Here is a 20,384-nt window from a genome sequence, read left to right as displayed (position 1 = left end):
GCCAATACTAATATCACAAATGCAACCATGAAATGAACCAAAAACTAATCAAAAATCGCCATAAAAAATCCAATCCACCTACGTTCAACCGCGATAAACTCCGGCAATTCACCGCCATCGCAGCTCCGTCAAATAACATGTTATTTCAACCCCACGTCATCAGACTCCGCTTTCGGTCGAGACCTTATCAACACCTATGATTCAACATCCAAACCTGTTTCTTCAACCAACAACCACACCCAAAACCACACCCAAAATATAATCCAATCCAACATCTTACGCAGATCCATTACTCATGTCATTCACAAGTCAATCAACACAAAAGTTTTATAATCCCTAATATTTTTTCCCAATAAATATGCATGATTATGTATAGAAGATGTAGATCGAGATCAGAAGGATATTTTTGTTATAATTTGAGAGACAAAAGGAGAGATAGAACAAGAATTTTAATATTTTTTTGATGAAAACGTATATCTGCAGTGATAATAAGGAAACAATATTAATGCAATTAATTTGTTGAAAAAGGATATAATTGTTAAATTTCCTTTAATTTATTACACGTAATTTAAGTTGTCAAAAAGTATGATTATATTTACTATCTTTGTCCGTTCATTTGTTAACAGTTTTTTCACTACTATCTCAAGAGAATATTAAGTATAATTTCGTAACTTATTTTTAATTTTTTTTAAATAAAAATATTAAGTATTTTGATATTTTTGTTGAAATAATAAACGAAATTATATATTGAAATTTAAAATATGTGTCAAGTCTTCACAAAATGTTAATATTTGAAGGAAAAAGGGAGTATTATTTTTGATTTTTATGGAAAATGCAAATGTTTAAATTTTTGTTGGGAATTATTTTGAAAACAATGCTATTATTGCAATACTTACTGCACGATTTTACGTAGAGAAATCTGTGTCTATATATCTTGGGTGCGGAGAGCAAAGAGATTATACAGAAATTGATGCGATATCATCCAATTTCAATTCTCCGACCAAACTGAATTTGAAAACCCTAGCTCAGTAAAATCAATTTTGAAAAATCGTAAAAAATGGCTGTATCGGAAGAAGAGTCATCTTCATCGAGCAGCAGTAGCAGTAATTACAAGTCCCGATCGCCTCCTCACTATCTCGCTAAATCTGTTCTCCGCGGCACCGTTGTGCTTCAGGTCCTTCCCGGCCACTTTCGCTCCCCTTCTTCCAACGACGTCGTTTTCGGCAAGGTATACATATAGCAAAAACGATTCATAACTTTCTTCTTCACCTTAGTTTATTCAATTAGTTTTCATGTTTGTTAAGTTGCTCTAAACAAAGACTGTAACTTGGGGACGGTTAAAAATGCATTATTTACCCATTTTTAGGATATTTTGGTAGTTGATCTTAGGCGTACTTTGATTAAAATGAAGACAGTCACCTCATTTCCAATTTATTCATGTGATTACTTTGTATGTTTGTTATGTTGCTTAAAAATGACTAATATTTGTGCAAGACTGAAAATTTGGGACACTACATTATGATGGTCGATATCTACTTATTCTAGGCCTACTTTGATTAAAATGTATAGGCAAGGATTAGTGTTTCAAAAATTTCGACTGTTAAAGGTTTTCACTACTTGTGTTGTTTATACAGGAAACGTCAATTGAGTTGGTGATTATAGATGATGATGGTGTTGTGCAATCTGTTTGTGAGCAGCCTTTGTTTGGTATAATCAAAGATATTGCTGTTTTGAGGTGGAATGGAAATCGTCATCAACAAAGTCTCCAGGTTTGGTTTTTAGTCGTCTTAATAGTAAGACATGTTTTGTATGGCCCAGGGAATGTTAGATACGATGTTCCTATGTGGCTGGTTTATTTAGTTTTGCTGGCTGAATGAAGTGGAGGGGGATTACTATCTATTTCATAGATGAAATTTTTTCTGAAACTATTACTTCCTTTTTCTTTGGAGGTTAAAGATGCAAGGAAGGGATGCTTTGGCCATTATATCTGATTCCGGGAAGCTCTCAATTCTTACATTTTGCAGTGAAATGCATAGGTCTGCCCCCCCCCCCCCCCCTCTCACCCACCCACCCACCCACCTGCCCCCTCCCTTCTTCCCTTCCTCTATTTTGCACACCCACAGGTACAGTTGGTCAAACAACTTTTATCTTGGAAATGATTTACTCATATATTTATGTTGTCAATTTAGGTTTTCACCACTGTCACAAACTCAACTCTCAAGTCCTGGGAACTCGAGGCATCAAATTGGTAGGATGCTGACCATAGATTCCAAGTAAGTTAGCATAGTTGATTCAAGCACGTGTATTTCATTTTTGAGTGGGATTCAAGGAGACGGTGTTTTTTTTATCAAGTTCAACTTGTCTCTTCCAATATATTTTGACATAACACCCCACATGCAGTGGTTATTTTATTGCGGTTAGTGCATATGAGTTTCAAGTGGCCTTCTTCAAAATTTCAATGTCTTCCGGTAATGATATCATTGAAAAGGTAACTTTATTACTTATTCCTTTTACCTTACCATTATTGCATACTATAATTGTGTAGAATGGTGAATACCAACTAACTAATTTGTTAGGCTAATATTCAGTTAATCATCATTTATTGTGTCTTAACTACAATCGAATCTCTACTATTCGAAGTCAATAAGTTATTAACCTTTTTAAAATGATAATTTTCTTTAGTCCCAGCTCTTGTTAGTGTATAAACTTATTACTTACCATAGCATAATAAGATGATACTTGAAAGATCTCTATATAAATGTATAGCCCATTTAACACGAGAAATTAATAAATTATTTAAATTTTGATTTTATATATGTTAAATCAGTAAATATATTTTAATGGTTGTCTTCTTAAATTTAATTTTTTTTGGAATTTATATCTAACTTTTCCAGCCGACATCTAAGTTCTTGTATTCTAACAGGTGTTTATAGAGTCATATTAAATTTTTGGAGATAAGTGTTCGTTAATCTTATTTAAGTATAAGGCACTACTAGCCTACAAGTGCGTGATGCATCGGTTACCTTTGTTATAATTTTCTTGTTTATGTATTATATAAAAATTTAAGAAAATTCTAATGTAAAGGATAAATATAATTTGAGTTAAATTTTGATGTAACTATTAGATTGTAATTTGGGTTAGCTATAATCTTTTTCGATTCATATAGAATATTATTATATGTCGTTGATGCGTTGATAGGATTTGAACCCTATACTGTTGTTTTTATCTTGGGAACTAATAATATAATTACAATATGTCATTGACATGATTCGGAATTGATTAATTAATATTTCTTAGAATTGAAAAAATCATATGGTCCCAACAATATTAATTATGTAAAACATCAGCTAATTTCCTATTTCTTTGTGATTACATTTGTTGATAATTTTTTTTTTAAACAGAAGTAGTGATAATTTATTAAAGAGTCTACCACTACATTGAACAAATGTTCAATAGAAAATACGTGGAGCTTGTATTTGCATCTAGTAAATAATTACTTTATGAAAGGTTGCCACAATCTAATTAGAACTCTACCTTAATTGAAAGCAATCCATGTGTTGTAACTACGACTTGCTTTCTCCCTAAGATATATGCAGGTAAGATTGGCATAACAATTATGAGTTCACCAAAATTTCAGGAAAGAGTTGAGTTCTGCTTGTATATAAGAAAACTAATACAGCTTGCAATGTTATTTGTTTTATGTTTCTTAATAAAATTAATAAAATGAGAACCTGGGTTTCCAATCAACAACAGAAATGTTCAATGCTGTCATGTGGTTATTTCAGAGAATATCTTATCCTTCTGAAACTGAAGGAGATACAAATACTAGTGGACTAGTTTCCAGTATTGGTGGCACAATTTGGAGCATGTGCTTTATTTCAAATGATCTACGGCAATCATATAAGGAGCACAACCCTGTATTAGCCATTCTTCTGAGTAGGTATGGTAATTGGACAACTTTACATAGCGAATTCGCTGTTCTGTTTTAATTAGGCGAAAAGAGTAGAAATAGAAAAGTTTCTATGCTAAGCAATTGGTAACTGATAAACACTCAAATTATTGTAAATATTTTGATCTGATACTGCAGGAGAGATTCAGTAGTCACAGAATTGTTATTGTTAGAATGGGATATTGAGGAAGATAATGCACATGTGTTGTCTCAGTATTCAGATGCCGGATCCCTAGCCCATAACATAACTGAAGTTCCGGGATTATATGGATTTGCGTTTCTGTTTAGGGTTGGTGATATCCTCTTAATGGATTTAAGAGATGCTCATAATCCCTGTTGTGTTTTTAGAACGAGTTTGTGTTCTTTATCCACTGCTGTCGAGGAGCTCAATGATGCTGAAGAATCGTGTAAAGTACATAGTGTTGAAGAAGAATGTATATTTGACGTGGCTGCCTCTGCTTTACTGGAGCTTGGTGACATACATAAAGATAAAGATGATGACCCCATGAATGTAGACAGTGAATGTGGGAATGTCAATTCAACCTCCTGCCATGTGTGTTCATGGAGCTGGGAACCAGAAAATGTGAAAAACCCAAGGATGATTTTCAGCGTAGATTCTGGAGAGCTATATATGGTTGAGATTTATTCTGATTCTTCTGGGCCAAAAGTTAACCTATCCGATTGTCTCTACAAAGGCCTTCCATCCAAGGCCCTTTTGTGGGTCGAAGGTGGATTGGTCGCTGCATTTGTGGAGATGGGTGATGGAATGGTACTGCAACTGGAAGAAGGGAGGTTACTCTACAAAAATCCTATCCAGAATATAGCACCAATATTAGATATGTCAGTTGTGGATTACATTGATGAGAAACATGATCAAATGTTTGCCTGCTGTGGAATGGCACCAGAGGGGTCTTTAAGAATCATTCAAAATGGTATTAGCGTAGAAAAATTATTGAAAACTCCTCCTATTTATCATGGCGTTACTGGTACCTGGACAATTAAGATGAAAGTTACTGATTCTTATCATGCTTTGCTCGTACTTTCATTCGTTGAAGAGACTAGGGTGCTTTCTGTTGGTGTAAGCTTTACTGATGTTACTGACTCAGTTGGTTTCCGACCTGATGTCTGCACTCTTGCATGTGGTCTTGTTGGGGATGGTTTGCTAGTGCAGATTTACCAGAAAGCAGTTATACTTTGTTTACCTACTACAGGTGTCCACCCTGAAGGTATTCCATTGTCATCTCCAGTTTGTAGTTCCTGGGTCGCTGACAATATGAATATTAGTCTTGGAGCTGTTGGACATAACGTAATTATTGTAGCTACTTCAAATCCATGCTTATTATATATTCTTGGTGTAAGGTTTTTGTCAGCTTATCGATATGAAATATATCAGCTGTACCATGTGCAATTGCAGAATGAGTTGTCCTGCATTTCCATTCCTGAAAAACACTCTATCCTAAAGCCTTCAACTCCTCACTCCAGTTGCCCAGACAGTACCTTTTCTGTTCCAGTTGACATTGGTAATACTTTTGTAATTGGTACTCATAAGCCTTCAGTTGAAGTCATATCCTTTATACCAGATAAAGGCATAAAGGTTGTTGCGATAGGAACCATTTCACTAACAAATACCATGGGCACAACCATCAGTGGCTGTATTCCGCAGGATATAAGGCTTGTACTAGTTGATCGACTCTACGTTCTTTCAGGATTGAGGAACGGAATGTTACTTAGGTTTGATTGGCCTTCTACCTCTATGATGTCCTCATTCGAGTCAACTCTTCAGAAACCTTGTAGTGGTTTGTCTGTGCCTCCTTCAATTGCGCACACAAACAGAAACTCCTCGGGCCCTGTATCATCTGAGAGAATGAAGGAGAATTGTCCTGTATACCTGCAGTTGATTGCAGTACGCCGCATAGGTATTACTCCTGCCTTCTTGATTCCGCTGACAGATTCCCTTGACGCTGATATAATAACTCTCAGTGATAGGCCTTGGTTGTTGCAAACTGCAAGGCACAGTCTCATGTATACATCCATATCATTTCAACCTTCAACACACGCCACCCCTGTATGCTCCGCTGAGTGTCCTAATGGAGTTATGTTTGTTGCAGAGAACAGTCTCCACTTGGTAAGGACCGTAAATATGTAAATATATTGATCATTACTAGTGGCTACTGTTTTAATTACCCAGTAGAGAGATACTGCGTACACTTTAGCCTACAAAGATCATGCATGCACTTGAATAGTTGATGATAAAAGAAATCACAGCATTGGTTGATAGTAATTATTCCTAAATAAACTGATCGCGAATCTCATCTCAGTTATTCTTCTCTCCCCCTACTTCCTGTCTCCTCGTATATTGGTTGCTTATGGAGTCTGGATAACAAACTACCAGTCTGTGTGTGCACTCTAATTTGTTTACTAGTATTTTTAGAACTTTATATTGTACTTTTGGAATGATTGGGTCATGATATACATTTGAGTCGAACTGGTAAACCAGATATATTAGATCTAAAAACTTTCTTGAAAGGAATGTTTATTGTTTTCGGACAGTAACATATGGGCCATCGATATGATCAATGTATTCTATTCTCTCATTGGGATCAAGTACTGTAGAGACATAATCGTTACCAGCAAGTGTCAAGGTATTGCATTGCTTGCATGGAAGTCATATAAATGGCTCAATTTGGCAATTAGCGGATTTAATAACCTGTTTGGTACAACTATTGAATCAACTTTTTTTTTTTATCTTAAGTAGACACATGAGAATCCTATAACTGAAAAAGTTCCTCTAAGTAGCTTTTTCAAAATTAGCTTATTGAGTGTAACTTCCAAACAGGGCCGATGTAACTAGCAAATATATCCTAGGGTTAAACATTTATGCTTTTCACAGTTGTCTCGCTTCTTATGTTTTCTGTAGTGGCCAAGTACAGAAATATGATTGCTCACACCCTACCTCAACTGGGGGTCGAACAATCGACCTCTTATTACAAAGAGGGGAGGGTATCAGCTATGCCGGAAGTCGACGGATATTATCTCTCTTCTTTTCCCCGTTCTCTCGATTATAACTTCCATTCGTATATTAGACCAAAATAATAGTGGTTACTAATGCAGGTGGAGATGGTTCAAAGTAAGAGACTTAATGTACAAAAGTTCCCTCTTGGAGGTACTCCGAGGAAGGTTCTATTTCATAATGAAAGCAGGTTGTTACTTGTCATGAGGAATGATCTTAGTAGTGACTCTTATTCATCAGACGTATGCTATGTTGACCCTCTCAGCGGGTCAATTCTGTCATCATTCAAACTTGACCCTGGGGAAACGGGAAAATGTATGGAGCTGGTGAAGGTTGGACACGAACATGTGTTGGTAATTGGAACTAGTCTTTCTGTGGGACCAGCAATGATGCCCAGTGGTGAAGCTGAAAGGTTAAACCTCTGTCTGCTACATCATAGTCAATTTAGTCTTCCTGTAATTTGATCAATCTCAGTTGCTAATAACATTTAGTTTCTTTAAAGTTTTCCTGGTAAAAAGGTATCGTCACTGTTGAACTAAATTATATATCTGGATGATCGCTATTTATTTTGTTTATGGTACTGGAGGTGGAATATTAACATATTTTATGTATCTGGTTATCTATCTTTGTATAAAGGAAATATGCATGTATTGATAACATACTTTCTACAGCAGCTCACAGGGACGACTGATAGTCCTCAGCCTTGAGCATAGACAACATTCTGATGCTGATTCCATGACACATGGTTCAAAGGCTAGTTCATCTTCTCAAAGAACTTCACCTTTTCGTGACGTCACTGGGTATGTTGCTGAACAGCTGTCAAATAGTAGTATGTGCAGCAGTCCGGATGAAAATAACTTTGACGGGATCAAGCTTGAAGAAACTGAAGCTTGGAGTATAAAATTATGTTATTCAACTAAGCTGTCTGGAATGGTACTCGCAGTTTGTCCATATCTTGATCGTTATTTCTTGGCCTCTGCTGGTTCTGTTGTAAGTTGCAAAATTCTTCCGTATATTTTTCCTACTGAATAGTAAAATAAAAAATGCATATCACCATGCACAGATAGGCTATTCTGTAATTTTCCGTTTGATTATTTGAATTGCTTGAACTGCCACCTTTTTTGGAATAGACTATGACTTAAACAGACCAAGCTTCTTGATGGTTGCATAAATATCCTTTTTTCAGAGGTTGAATTATGGTCAACTAGTCGTTTCTATATGGTAGGAAGAGGTACACAACGACCATGGCATACCTCTTGATAGATAAACTGAGCAGAAGTAAGTTCCAAGAACAAGTGAGAAGTAATATTATTGCTATCAATGCAAAAAACATAATAACAATTTGTAATTCTATATCTGTGTCACTTTGAGAGGTAATTCATTCTGTCTCGGAGGATCAATGAATAGAGAAATGAGTATCCACAGAGTTGCAATTTAAACCAAATAAATGCTCTTTTATGGAGGGGAAATGCCCTAGGTCTAATAACTTCCCAGAAGTGAGAAGCTTTGAGAGAATGGCCTCCAAATTTTTTCCAGGTAACTTTACCTACAAGGTTCAGGTTGGAGGCGTGAGAATATTTGAAGCTAGGTTTCCAGTGCATAATGTATGAGCTATTTGAATCTGGGAGATGCCAAGACCCTAAGACATAATCTTTTGAGGCGCTTTGGGCGCCATCCTATACCAGGGATCAAACCAGGAATTGATGGTTTTACCACTAATAACAATGATTTTAATTTGAGGAAGTGCAGTAGACCTCAAACCAAGCACTTCGTTAAGAATCCATGTGCAGTTACAGGAAATTTGATATCCTTGGAAAACCTTTTAAGATGGTTTTATGAACAGATGGCCAATAAAAAACCTTATAAGTATAAATTATAAGCTAAGATAGTTAAGTATAAATTATAAGCTAAGATAGTTAAAAATCCAGGCCCTATTCCCAGAGAAGATCAAGGCTTGAAGCCAAGCCCTCCTTCCTGTATTGGTAAGGTTAAAAGATGCCAAGCTACTTCTTCATCCTGAAGCAGACACCGAACCTATTCAAAGAAACTGGAAAATAGTTCCTGCACTTGTTGAGGATGATTGACGGATAAAGTGAGAAGATCTATTAGTCCTAGAGTGCGCATATGGTTGACAAGTTGTAATCGACCAGAATAAGACAAGAAATGAATGATCCAGGAGCATGGCTGTGATTTAGCAACAAGAGCAGAGCTCTCAGAATATTTGAGGTTAGCGGTTATGATAGAAAATCCTAAAAAGGTTGCTGAAAGTTGACATAAGGGACACCAAAATATAAAGTGATTCTAGGTACGGGGATAGGGGATTTTCAGGAAGCATGAACTCTTACTAGGATTAGATTTTAAACCCTAAAAGACAATTTTAAGAAATGAAGTGATTCCATTGTAATAGTAATTGTGGAATTTTTCTCTGAATAAGATCATGAGATCATATGCAACGAATAAAAGGATAATACCAGCCTCTTTGGCTTTTCTGTTATAGCTAGCTTCTGAGTTATCAGGGATGGATGGAGTTAAGGAAGATAAGCCATCCATAGCATAATCTTAGCTTTCATTATAAATTTGTGTTGTATAAGATAGTGAAGGTTAGCCTGGGAGTGCTCAAATGTAATACTTGTCCATGGACATGTAGCATATAATCATATTCTTTGGTGTAATTGATAGAGGTCATCATTTGAGAGAGTGCAACAAAAATGGAACCATAGGTAATCTGGATTTTTTGAAGCTAGTGGTTTTGAACTACAGGGGCCAAACCTTGGTTAGCTGTGTGCACTTTTTCAAGAATTTTGTAGTTATGATTTGTCCATGATTCCATTTGCTAACTTCGATTTTATGTATTGTTGAACCTCAGTTCTATGTTTGTGGTTTTCCAAATGATAATTACCAAAGGGTGAGAAGACTAGCTGTTGCGAGAACCCGATTTATGATACGGACTTTGACTGCACATTTTACAAGAATCGCTGTTGGTGATTGCAGAGATGGCATTCTCTTCTTTTCGTACCATGAGGTATCTCGATATGATCAACTTTGATAGTATTATTAAATTTACATGTAATAGCCTTTTGTTTTCAAGTGCATTTGTGGATATCTCATGATATCCTAGAATAATGGTAATATTGTTCGGAGCTGGCTTTTCTGTGTTTAATAATCACTCAAATTGTGTCCTTAAATTTAAATCTAATTTAGGATGCAAGAAAACTGGAGCAACTTTATTGCGACCCAGTCCAGAGGCTAGTTGCTGATTGCATGCTTATGGATGCTGATACTGCTGTTGTGTCAGATCGCAAAGGGAGTGTTGCTGTTTTGTCGCGGCCGAGTCATGTAGAAGGTATATATTCTTGATTCTGTAAATATTTTGATAGTTTGCCTGGTTTTCCCATCTTGAGATGGATTTACTCAAGTGTTATAGACATACGTTAATATGAAGCTAAGTTATATATATTGCAGTCTGTTTGCCTGTGTGTCATTTTCAAAGTATGTTATCAATGTATTAGATATAAAATGAGGAGCTTATAATTAATATCAGTTCCCAAGTTGCAACGTTTTTACATACAGTTCAAGACTGTAGCAGTAATAATGCAAAAGCTACAATTAGAATGTCAAATTCAGACACATAATATGTACTTTTTCACATTGAGAAACAAAAAGCATATGCACATTAAGACTATCTCCAACCCATAACACGAAAATTGTGTGAAATTACATAATTATGGTGTAAAAAGCACACTTTACACTTTAAATCACATAGAAAAAATCTTGTCCGTAAAAAGACATATTCCTCCAACTCTTCCAAAAGTAGTTGTTTTGTTGGGATATAATAGAATATAAATGGCACATAGAGGGAATAAATATGGTTGTTAACAAACATGGGCGTATACTAAGAAGCGTGAAAGACTCCTGATCTGGTGCAAGTTGACACCAAACGAATATATGACACCAATTTTGGTGTCACACTCACACTATTCATTTGGTGTAAATTTTTTTACTATTGTAGTGTTGGGTTGGAGTTGATTTTACAGTATAATAGCGTAAAAGTTGCACTATTAAAGTATAATAGTGTAAAAATTACACTATTATAGTGTTTTGGTGTTTGGTTGGAGATGCTATAAGTGTGCCCATTGTGCTTAGCGATTCTGATGGTAATATTATGTGTTATGAATGCTGTTCTTCCATAAGTTACTACAAGGTGTCTGCTGTAGTACTTTACCGAACCCATTCCAGTAAAACTACTCTCTGTGTGATATTTGTAATATTGCATTAGAACTTACTTTCCTGTTGCTTAAAATGTCATAAATTCATTTTGGCATGCGTGGAGATTTTTGCTTTGTCATATATTGACCTCTACATCGATTCTTCATTGTATGAGTATTGTTTTTGTATTGCACTCCTTGTGGCCATGCTTATATTGATGCTGATGCCTTTTCCAGATAATGCTAGTCCTGAAAGCAACTTAACACTGAATTGTTCCTTCTATATGGGTGAGATTGCGATGAGCATCAGCAAGGTAAGTCCTCGGTATAATGTATTGTGGTAACAATATATTCATTCTTATTGATTGATGTTTGCAACAATGTTATTTTTTGTAATTTATAAATTAAGGCATATTCCTAATGGCACCAAATTGGCTTTTGGTGTAGGTACTATTTCATATTTTTGACTTGTATTATGCGTATTTGACTTCCTTAGTTTTGCACTCTTAAGGTTTGCTAAAGTAGGAAACATGCTGACAATCATTTAATATTACAGAATAAAAATCAAGATACATTCCTTTCTAAAACTCTTCATCTCGTAAGCAGTAAACAAGAAGTTTGATATATTCATGTTCAATCATTTTATCTTAATTATATTCACTACAAATTGCGTTTTTCACATTGTTTTCTCTTATTTTAACTTGCAATCAAAGTTCAAGCATTCTCAATAATACCACTAGTACCACTGATAAAAGCCCATGCATTAAAAAATGTTACCCAGAGTGGTACCAAATAAGAATTTCCCTGAATTTAAACAAAACACTTAATTTTTCATAAAAAAATGATTTGTGAAAATGAGAATCATTAAGTTTAACAATTAAGCTTAACATGTCAAATTTATCATGGAATCTTGTCAAAAGTTTAAAAATCAAATGTTACGAAATCTTGCATAGAATCCAACATAGAATCTTATATACATTTATTGACTAATAAAATATACACAATATCAAGTTATATTTAATAAAAATTTGTTGTTAAATCTCGAGCTGTAAACGAATTGAACTGTTCGTTTAGCTCGCTCGGTTTGCTCAGTGTTCCTGTTCAATAAACTTGGTTCAATATCTTGTCGAACTCGAATTCGAACAACACTTTTTGTCCGATAACCTTGATGAACCGACCCAAACTTTTAAGGTGTTCTACTCGAGCTCGTTTGTTAAGCTCGAGTTCGTCCGATAATAAAAAAGCTGAGAACATTTAAGAAAAATTTGGAGGCTTATTTGTTTGCATTAACTAGAAGTTAAAACTAGCCTAAAAACATTATGAAAATATATATTGTAAGTTTGTAACGAACTGTTCGTCTTCGGGTTGGTTCGGTATGTTTGTGAACAGTTCATGTTTGGTTTGATTGTTTGCGAACTCGAGTTAGGACAAGGAAATTTGTATGATAAGGTTATCGAACATTGTCAGTTCATTAAATTTTTGCTCGAGTTAGGTAAAAGTTCGTCGAAGTTCGATTCCTTTACGGCTCTAGTTATAAAAAGATTAACTGATTCAAAACTATAATCTAAATGAAATTTTAGGTTAGGTTCTATAGTATTTATTATTGTTCTTATACATTCTTTACGGAGAAATGACCCATATATATAGTGAGCTATATAATCCCCCGACCATTGATGGCGGCGGCTAGGGAGCTTGCTCTTATTTGGCTAGCTATTTCTCTTCTCAGCCATTAGGTCGTGAGTTTACCGCTCCCGTTAGTGCCACAAAAAAGTTGCTAGAGGCCAAATCTCTTTTCAGTAACTTTTAGCTTTTACCAAAGCCCAAACCACTTAAAACAGTTTTCTTGTTCTGGCAAGGAGAATACATAATAAGGCGAGAGATGAGTTCATATATATACATATATTAGACATGTTTATAGAATATATAAATAGTCTACATCCATATAAATTTGTTTTTTTATAATAAATCATCATATTTTATTATCTACCATGCTACTTGATATTAAATGTCTAAGGTTCAAATCCATTCAACAACATTAAAATTAAATATTTATATTATTAGTTCAAAATGTATTTTATGATACTAATAATAATACACATACTATTCTAATATTAATATAATTTTTTACAAAAATATATAATGACATATAAATAATAATATAAAATATCTATTATCGAAGCACGAGATATAAGCTATTATAATTGATTGAAGATATATTATTAGATATGTAGAGAATAATATTTTATTATTAGTTCATGATATGATTTGTACAATTTAATGGTAAGATCATTTATCATATAGGTTTTGATTATAAATCCCCGCTGGCTGATGAATCTCATAAATATTATTGGGTGGCAAACCGGGACTCCTTTTCGCAGTTCCATTCTTTACATATGGATTGAGCACGGAGGATAAGAAAAACAAGGATAAGATAAACAAAAATTGGATAAATTGGTAGATCAAAGTAGTGACCCGAATTAAAAAGTAAATTTTGATTTTTTTTTAAATGTAAAAAATTGAGGGATACTAAAAAAAGAAAACATAAAGAAAAGGGTGAGATTGAGGGATTAATATTTAAAATACAATAGCTGTAAAGTTGTAGATTATTGAATTTACATGTTACTTCTTTTATCTTTTCTTTAATTGCGATGCATTGGCTCTTGGACCAATCATGGTTGTCATAATAGGTCTTTTTATTATTAATCAATAACATTCAAATACTTTTGCACTTTCTTTTTTTAATTATTGTTATAACTATATCCTTATTTGTTTTTTTTTTTGGGAAAGGTAACTTTTATATTATGAATTGCATCGAAAGTTGCAAAACAATATCTGAAGTGCGAGGATTCTTTCGTTCAAAAGTTTATTATTTAACCTCGAGACATGCAGAGATGTTCCCGGGAAATTTTGACAGTAAAATCTTAATGACCGAGAAAAGAACCAAAAAAATTGCCATATTAATCTTAGACAATAAATTATTAATAATGATGATTTTAATGTTTGTTTGTATGTGCCTAGATTTGAACGTTAGACCACTTTTAACAGCAAAAAACTGAATACCATATTACTCGGACTGTTCATTTTGCCTCGAAGTACCCGCGTCGGACACTCGAAACTCGGACATGGACACTTGAACTAGGACATAGGCCAAAAACGTGTAAATTTTTCATAATAGTCTCGAGTCCGACACATGGACCCATGTCGGACACTTCTAGCTGAGTCCGAGTAACATATACTGAATATTCTTGACGAGTAAGAGTTAAATTTTCTCATTGTTTAGTAACAGATCTAACGGGTTGATGATCCATATTACACTTATATGTAGAGGATATATATATATATATTTTTTTTTTTGGGGGGGGGGCGCTTGGATAACCGCTCCACAATTGAGTTCTTACTTCATATACATCATCGGTGTTTAATCTGGCGCCGGCTCATGTTACCAGATTATTTTTAATTGCATCGGAGGACTGACTTCAGAATTGAACAAGGAATTTTGTTTACATGTCATGATTTTTCTTTTGACAGTAACCATCTTTTACAATTGCCATTGATAAAATTATGGTAGTAAATGTTGTCTATAGCATTGATAAAATTGGTAGTAAATGCTGTCTAGATTCTCTTTTTTTCTTATCTGTACTCAGATGTGGACAAAATACTAAAATAGTAATGATATGATAAAACAAGAATTTGAGCAAAGATTATATAATGTCCCAAGAATAATTGATCAATATTATACCCAAGAAAAGCTATATAATCCAAGTGATTGATACGTGGTATTACATCATTAATTCATTATATATATATATATATATATATACATACATATATGTGTGTGTATACACACACACATACATATATGTGTATATATATAATATTATACATAATTGGAAAATCTAATGGGGTAAGGAATCTCGCCATGTGGTACGAATTGCATGGCAGGCACCTGACTAGTTCTCCGCACTACGTTTCAGCAGTCGAAGATTATCATGCCATTTTAATGAAAAACCGGCCGGCTCTGGCTACCTTGCGCGGAGCAAACAGTGTTATTAAAATGAGTCATTTTAATATGCGCATCGAGCGGTTAGCGGTTCAAAAGCGCCAAAAAAGTGTGCTGCTTTTAAAATGAGTCATTTTTAAAGAAAATGGGTTTAAAGAAAACCCTGTAGATCTTATAGTAACCAACTCAAATAGATACAAACTAGATTTACATGCAAGAACGAGAGATATCGAACCAGAGATAGATTAAACTCATCTTATTTTATGATTATTGCATATAGATTCCCACATATATAAGATACACATATCTTGTATACACTGATATGTTTTACAAGTGTTGTATATACACATATGACTTGAGGATGATGAAGAAGACTTTGTTATGTATCAGAATTATATTAGTAAAAATGATGATTTCCTGAATATTGATGACGAAGAAGTAGAAGAATGGACTAAGTTCGGAATTCTTTTGTACTTTGACTTTAGAAGAATTTGGGAATTTGGTTGCTCTCTCAATTAAATGTCATGTTACCTCTAAATTAACAATATTCTCCTTATATATCATTTAAATATGTATATCTATTTGTCTTCGATGAATTCGCGCCTTTCGCATTGCTCTTTGCACTTTTGTGCGATATCACGTTTAATAACACTGGGAGCGTAAAAATCTCCCCAAGTCAAACTGCCTGTATGAAAATACAAAATTTGGACAACTAGCTTACGTGGAAAAGATTCCATATTTCATGCCAATAGACTTGTGACATCCATGTACCAAGACTATATAAACTACTAACCCCACGTATAAAATATAGAGATAGATATATTATTTCTCTCTACACTAAACATTCTACTCCAAATATATGTACACTAGAGAATAAAAACTTAAGGTCCCCATTAATACCTCTACCAATTACCTCCTCACCAGAAAATGTATATGATTCTTGTAAATTGAAACTGTGTTCTTGAAGTTTCTTAAGAAAAAAAAAAGAAGAAATGAAGTTGAGAGAACAGAAAAGAATCAAAGTTGTGTATAATTTTCTTTCTTATGTTTCCAAAATTTTTCAAGAGAAACGATAGTTAATATATATTAAATAAATAATACATTTATTGCTTAATGGGAAGAAACTTTTGAAGAGAAATCAACTCATTTTACCTCTCTTTCCGTTTGCTTTCTATCCTTGAAAATCCTGGGAACATGAGAGATAAATATATTATTATATTTCCATTCCGTTTCACCCTAAAGCTAAGCTCAGGGAATCAGTGTTAAACTTCCAGTACTGCCTAGTTTCAATTTTATAGCTTGCCTTCATGTAGTAAGGTCATTTACCATCAAAAGTTAAACTCATTACATTCTTCGTTCTTGACTTAAGTCTGTCAAGCTGATTTCGTGCCTCGTCTTTTGGTGGTTTAATACAACATAAAACTTGTGTAATTAGTTTCCTTAGCTGTACTTGCGTTTTATTCTTATTTTTTCTTTTTTGTAATTTAAATTCGTCAAGTCGTCTCTTTCTGTTTTTTTAATGGTATTCTGAAGATTTATATCCTTCCTGTGGATCAAGCTATTCACTGCTTCTGTTGGAGTCCTTCGATGATCTGGAGCTAGTAGAATTCCCTCGATATATAGAATTAGTTTCATAGCCAATCACTTCAGTTAAGTGGACAAAAATTCAGAGCCTTGCGAATTCAAGCTTGTACGAGTGTGCTAAAGATTTGGGATCTTATTTAGCCAAAAAAAGAGAGGAGATTTTTGCTCTTAGTAGAGTGATACTAGGCTTCCAACTTCCAAGAATGATTTAGTCTGCTTTTTTGCCCATAAGTTTTTCCCATCTTTTATGTTATTCTTTACAGATAATAGAAACTCCCCAACCAAAATTAGCAACACTCTTAGACGAGTAATCTTCCTGCAACATCCTCCTCGTACATAAATAAATAAAAACCTGTTCCTCTATAGTGTATAACTGTATATACTTCATTATAAATAATAATCGCAATTTCTTTCTGTAGTGATTTAAGTGTAAATATGTACATTCCAGGAGGATTTGCCGTAAAATTTGGAATGAGTTGCACATGTGACATGTCTAGCGAGAGTGAACATTATTGCAAATTTCGGTTGCTAATTTAAACACCTAAAATTGCCTTTGACAAGGCTTGAACCCACAACCTATGGTAAAGGGAATGAGACTGATACTGCTAGAGCAAGAGCCTTTTGGTTTGCACTTAATATTGAGGAACAATGCAACCCACGACAATACAGGAATATAACTTTTCCTTTCAATGAATTTAAATGGGCTGTTTGTTCGCATTTTCTTTCGGATCTCTAAAAATTATTACTGTTTGCTGAGAATAACTTTTATTTTAGGGTTCACTTCTGTACAAACTCCCCGCTGATGATGCATTCAGAGGTTGTGATGTTGCCAATACAGTGTTCAATGTTTCCTGCAACAGCATCTTGATCAGCACTCTGTTGGGAAGCATAATAAGCTTTGTTCCTCTTTCAAGGTATGATTATTGCTTGTAACTAGGACCTGTTTGTGTAGTGCATATGGTGTTAGGGGTACTGATGATCGTTGCTTATATGTTTTTTGATGTAAAAAGTCTGCTATAAATAGAATGAGACTTCTATCATCCTATCTGCTTCTTAATGATTTTGAGCTGTAAAGTCATTTTAACCTTATACAATAAGGATAAAGGCATTAAATCTAGAATGTTTCGATATGCATATGCCATAGAAGCAGCCTACAAGGGTTATCTATGTTTGATGCTGAGTGGTTATGTGTTCGTTATCCCTCTTATTGTAAAGTAGCTAGCTACTTGAGACTAGATACTAATATCATATTGCTATGTTTTGCAGGGAGGAATATGAAATCTTAGAAGCTGTTCAAGCTCGTCTTGTTGTTCACCCTCTGACAGCCCCTATTTTAGGAAATGATCATAATGAGTTCCGCAGCCGCGAAAGTGCGGTAAGAAAACTTGTTTTGTACAACAGAATTGTACTTTATGTTCGCAGTTGGAAATTTTCCACTAAAACCTATTTTAACTGGCACAGAGTTGGTAAAATGCCACCCTGAACACCTTTAGCCCAAAATTAATAGTGGTTATTGATCTGGAATCAGGGAAAGCGTTTACTTTTTAGTTCTCACCCCTTCTGCCTTGCTACTTCTCGGGTATTTGGCTGCTGTAACGTGCATCTAAGTGTATACTAATCAATTGCCTTTAGACCTGTACTGTATTGTAAAAAACCTTGTATAATTTGATGCTTGTACAAAGACAAGGCCATTAATAGGAATTGGATCAAATATATATACAGGGTTGCACTCCAGAAAGAACACGTTAAAAAAAGAACAACAAAGAACACTATCATGCTTCATTTTTTATGGAAAATGATTTGGTAAGATTGTAATTATATAGTTATACACCAACTAGACTTGATATATGAATTGAAATCTAACATCCAAGATCATCTAAATTATTAGTACTCCATTAATTATTACAGAATCTAAAATACACACACACACACACATATATACATATTGCACAATGAATTTTACATAGAATCATGATAGTTTTAATACATGCATATTCTTAAACATGTTAGATACTATTATTATTCATAATGAAAGGTTAATTAGCTCAAAATTAGAATTTAATTCAAATTTTAGATGAGATTCTATAGTATTCTTTATTCTTCTTTTAAGGGTGTTCTTCTTTGAGCGATGGCCTGTATATAAGGGTGTTCTTCTTTTAAGGGTGTTCTTTTTTGAATCTTTCTTTATTGACAGGTCACTGTGCCCAGAATACTTGATGGTGATATGCTAGCTCAATTTTTGGAACTCACGAGTATGCAACAAGAGGCAGTGTTGTCCCTTCCGCTTGGTTCACCAAAAACTGTAATGCTGAGTCTAAAGTCATCTCCTCCACCAATTACAGCTAATCAGGTCGTGCGCATTCTTGAACGAGTTCATTATGCCCTCAATTGAATTCTCGTATATGTACTCCCTAGATCGTCAGTCTGCAGCTGTGGAATGAGGATGTCAGCTTTTCAGGAATGAAAAATGGTCAGACCAGATATAATGTCATCTGCCAGATTACATTGCTTGGATGAAGCCACAGAAGCTAGGTTCATCATCCAACACACATTCTGAATTGAATGCATTTGGAACTTGGACAGGTGCATCGATCTTGTAAACAGAAATATCTTCCTTTATTTTAGGTGGTAGACAGAAGCAATATTTGGTAGTGTGCAACCTCTTTCTTGTATAATGTGTAGCTAGACTTTGTTGTACAGTAGATAGGGTAAATAGGCATCAAAGAAAATTTTTTACCTGGCTGCTTTCTTTGTTCAAGACGGGCCACTAATGTATATGGTCATCAGTTAATAGACAAATTATACAACTTGCTTCTCTTCTTTTTTGTTAATGCCTTTATAGATTTATTGTTTGTTGTACTAGTCAAATTAGAATTGATGGAAAAGAGTATGTGTTTTGTGGTTGGGGCAGACAGTATGTTTATGTATTATTTAGATTAGCGTTTGAAGGGGGCATGAGATAAGTATCAGTTGTGATTACGGTGATTTATGTATTTGACAATAAACTGAAGAGGTTGAGTTCAGAAGAAATGGTCATTAATTGTCACAGCTTCCCTTCATGATTATGTACAGGGAGGGTCTTAGCTTTCGCTAGAAAACCGAACATGTGCAAATCTTGGCTTGAACCGTATTCATTGTCAAGTGAATAAGCTGTGAATAATTGTGACAACCCGGGTCAAATCCCGAGCTTTTTCCGAAAATCGGGTCAAGTCCCGAAATCCGAATCAGAAAATAAGCCCAAATAAACTGGTCCAACTGCAACAACTTGGGTAATACACAAGCCCACCACAGGCCCCCAAAAGATCATGATTTGTTGGTGCAATTAGTAGTAGTACTTATGCTTATAAACTGAACTAAAGTCTCCACACTCCTCGATGTGGGACTGGGGTGTTACAAACTCCCCCACTTAAATTCCTGACGTCCTCGTCAGGCCGAAACGGATAGCCCATAGGCCCAGATCGAACCTCTCTAGCCATTGTGGGATAATACCGGCTGGCTTCGTGTCCCCGCCTCTGGATCTCTGTCCATTGCGGGATAATACCACCAGCCTTCGTGTCCCCACCTCCGGCAACTTGACGAATCAAGCTTTTGAGAGCCTGCTCTGAATACCATATGTGACAACCCGGGTCAAATCCC

General features: G+C 34.8%; 1 protein-coding gene across 3 annotated transcripts; it reads left to right on the top strand.

The window, feature by feature from the left end:
* Window positions 1–893: 893 nt before the first annotated feature.
* LOC108222824 (pre-mRNA-splicing factor RSE1) lies at window positions 894–19,565 on the top strand. 3 transcript variants are annotated; one of them, XM_064093461.1, is made up of 15 exons: window positions 894–1,228; window positions 1,635–1,769; window positions 1,957–2,036; window positions 2,190–2,273; window positions 2,401–2,488; window positions 3,786–3,940; window positions 4,088–6,074; window positions 7,061–7,371; window positions 7,634–7,949; window positions 9,826–9,981; window positions 10,161–10,302; window positions 11,402–11,478; window positions 17,523–17,662; window positions 18,015–18,123; window positions 18,943–19,565. In XM_064093461.1, exons 1-15 carry the CDS (start codon window positions 1,058–1,060, stop codon window positions 19,138–19,140), a joined length of 4,149 nt encoding a protein of 1,382 aa, XP_063949531.1. In that variant the 5' UTR covers window positions 894–1,057; the 3' UTR covers window positions 19,141–19,565. The 3 variants fall into 3 exon arrangements, with proteins under 3 accessions (XP_063949531.1, XP_017252236.1, XP_063949532.1); XM_017396747.2 differs by having other exon boundaries at window positions 7,631–7,949; XM_064093462.1 differs by having other exon boundaries at window positions 1,088–1,228; window positions 1,950–2,036; window positions 7,631–7,949.
* Window positions 19,566–20,384: the final 819 nt, after the last annotated feature.

Source organism: Daucus carota, chromosome 5, assembly GCF_001625215.2.
Source record: "Daucus carota subsp. sativus chromosome 5, DH1 v3.0, whole genome shotgun sequence".
Taxonomy (NCBI): domain Eukaryota; kingdom Viridiplantae; phylum Streptophyta; class Magnoliopsida; order Apiales; family Apiaceae; genus Daucus; species Daucus carota.
Note: the sequence above shows the minus strand (reverse complement) of the source record. Positions and strands in the feature narration are given on the sequence as shown.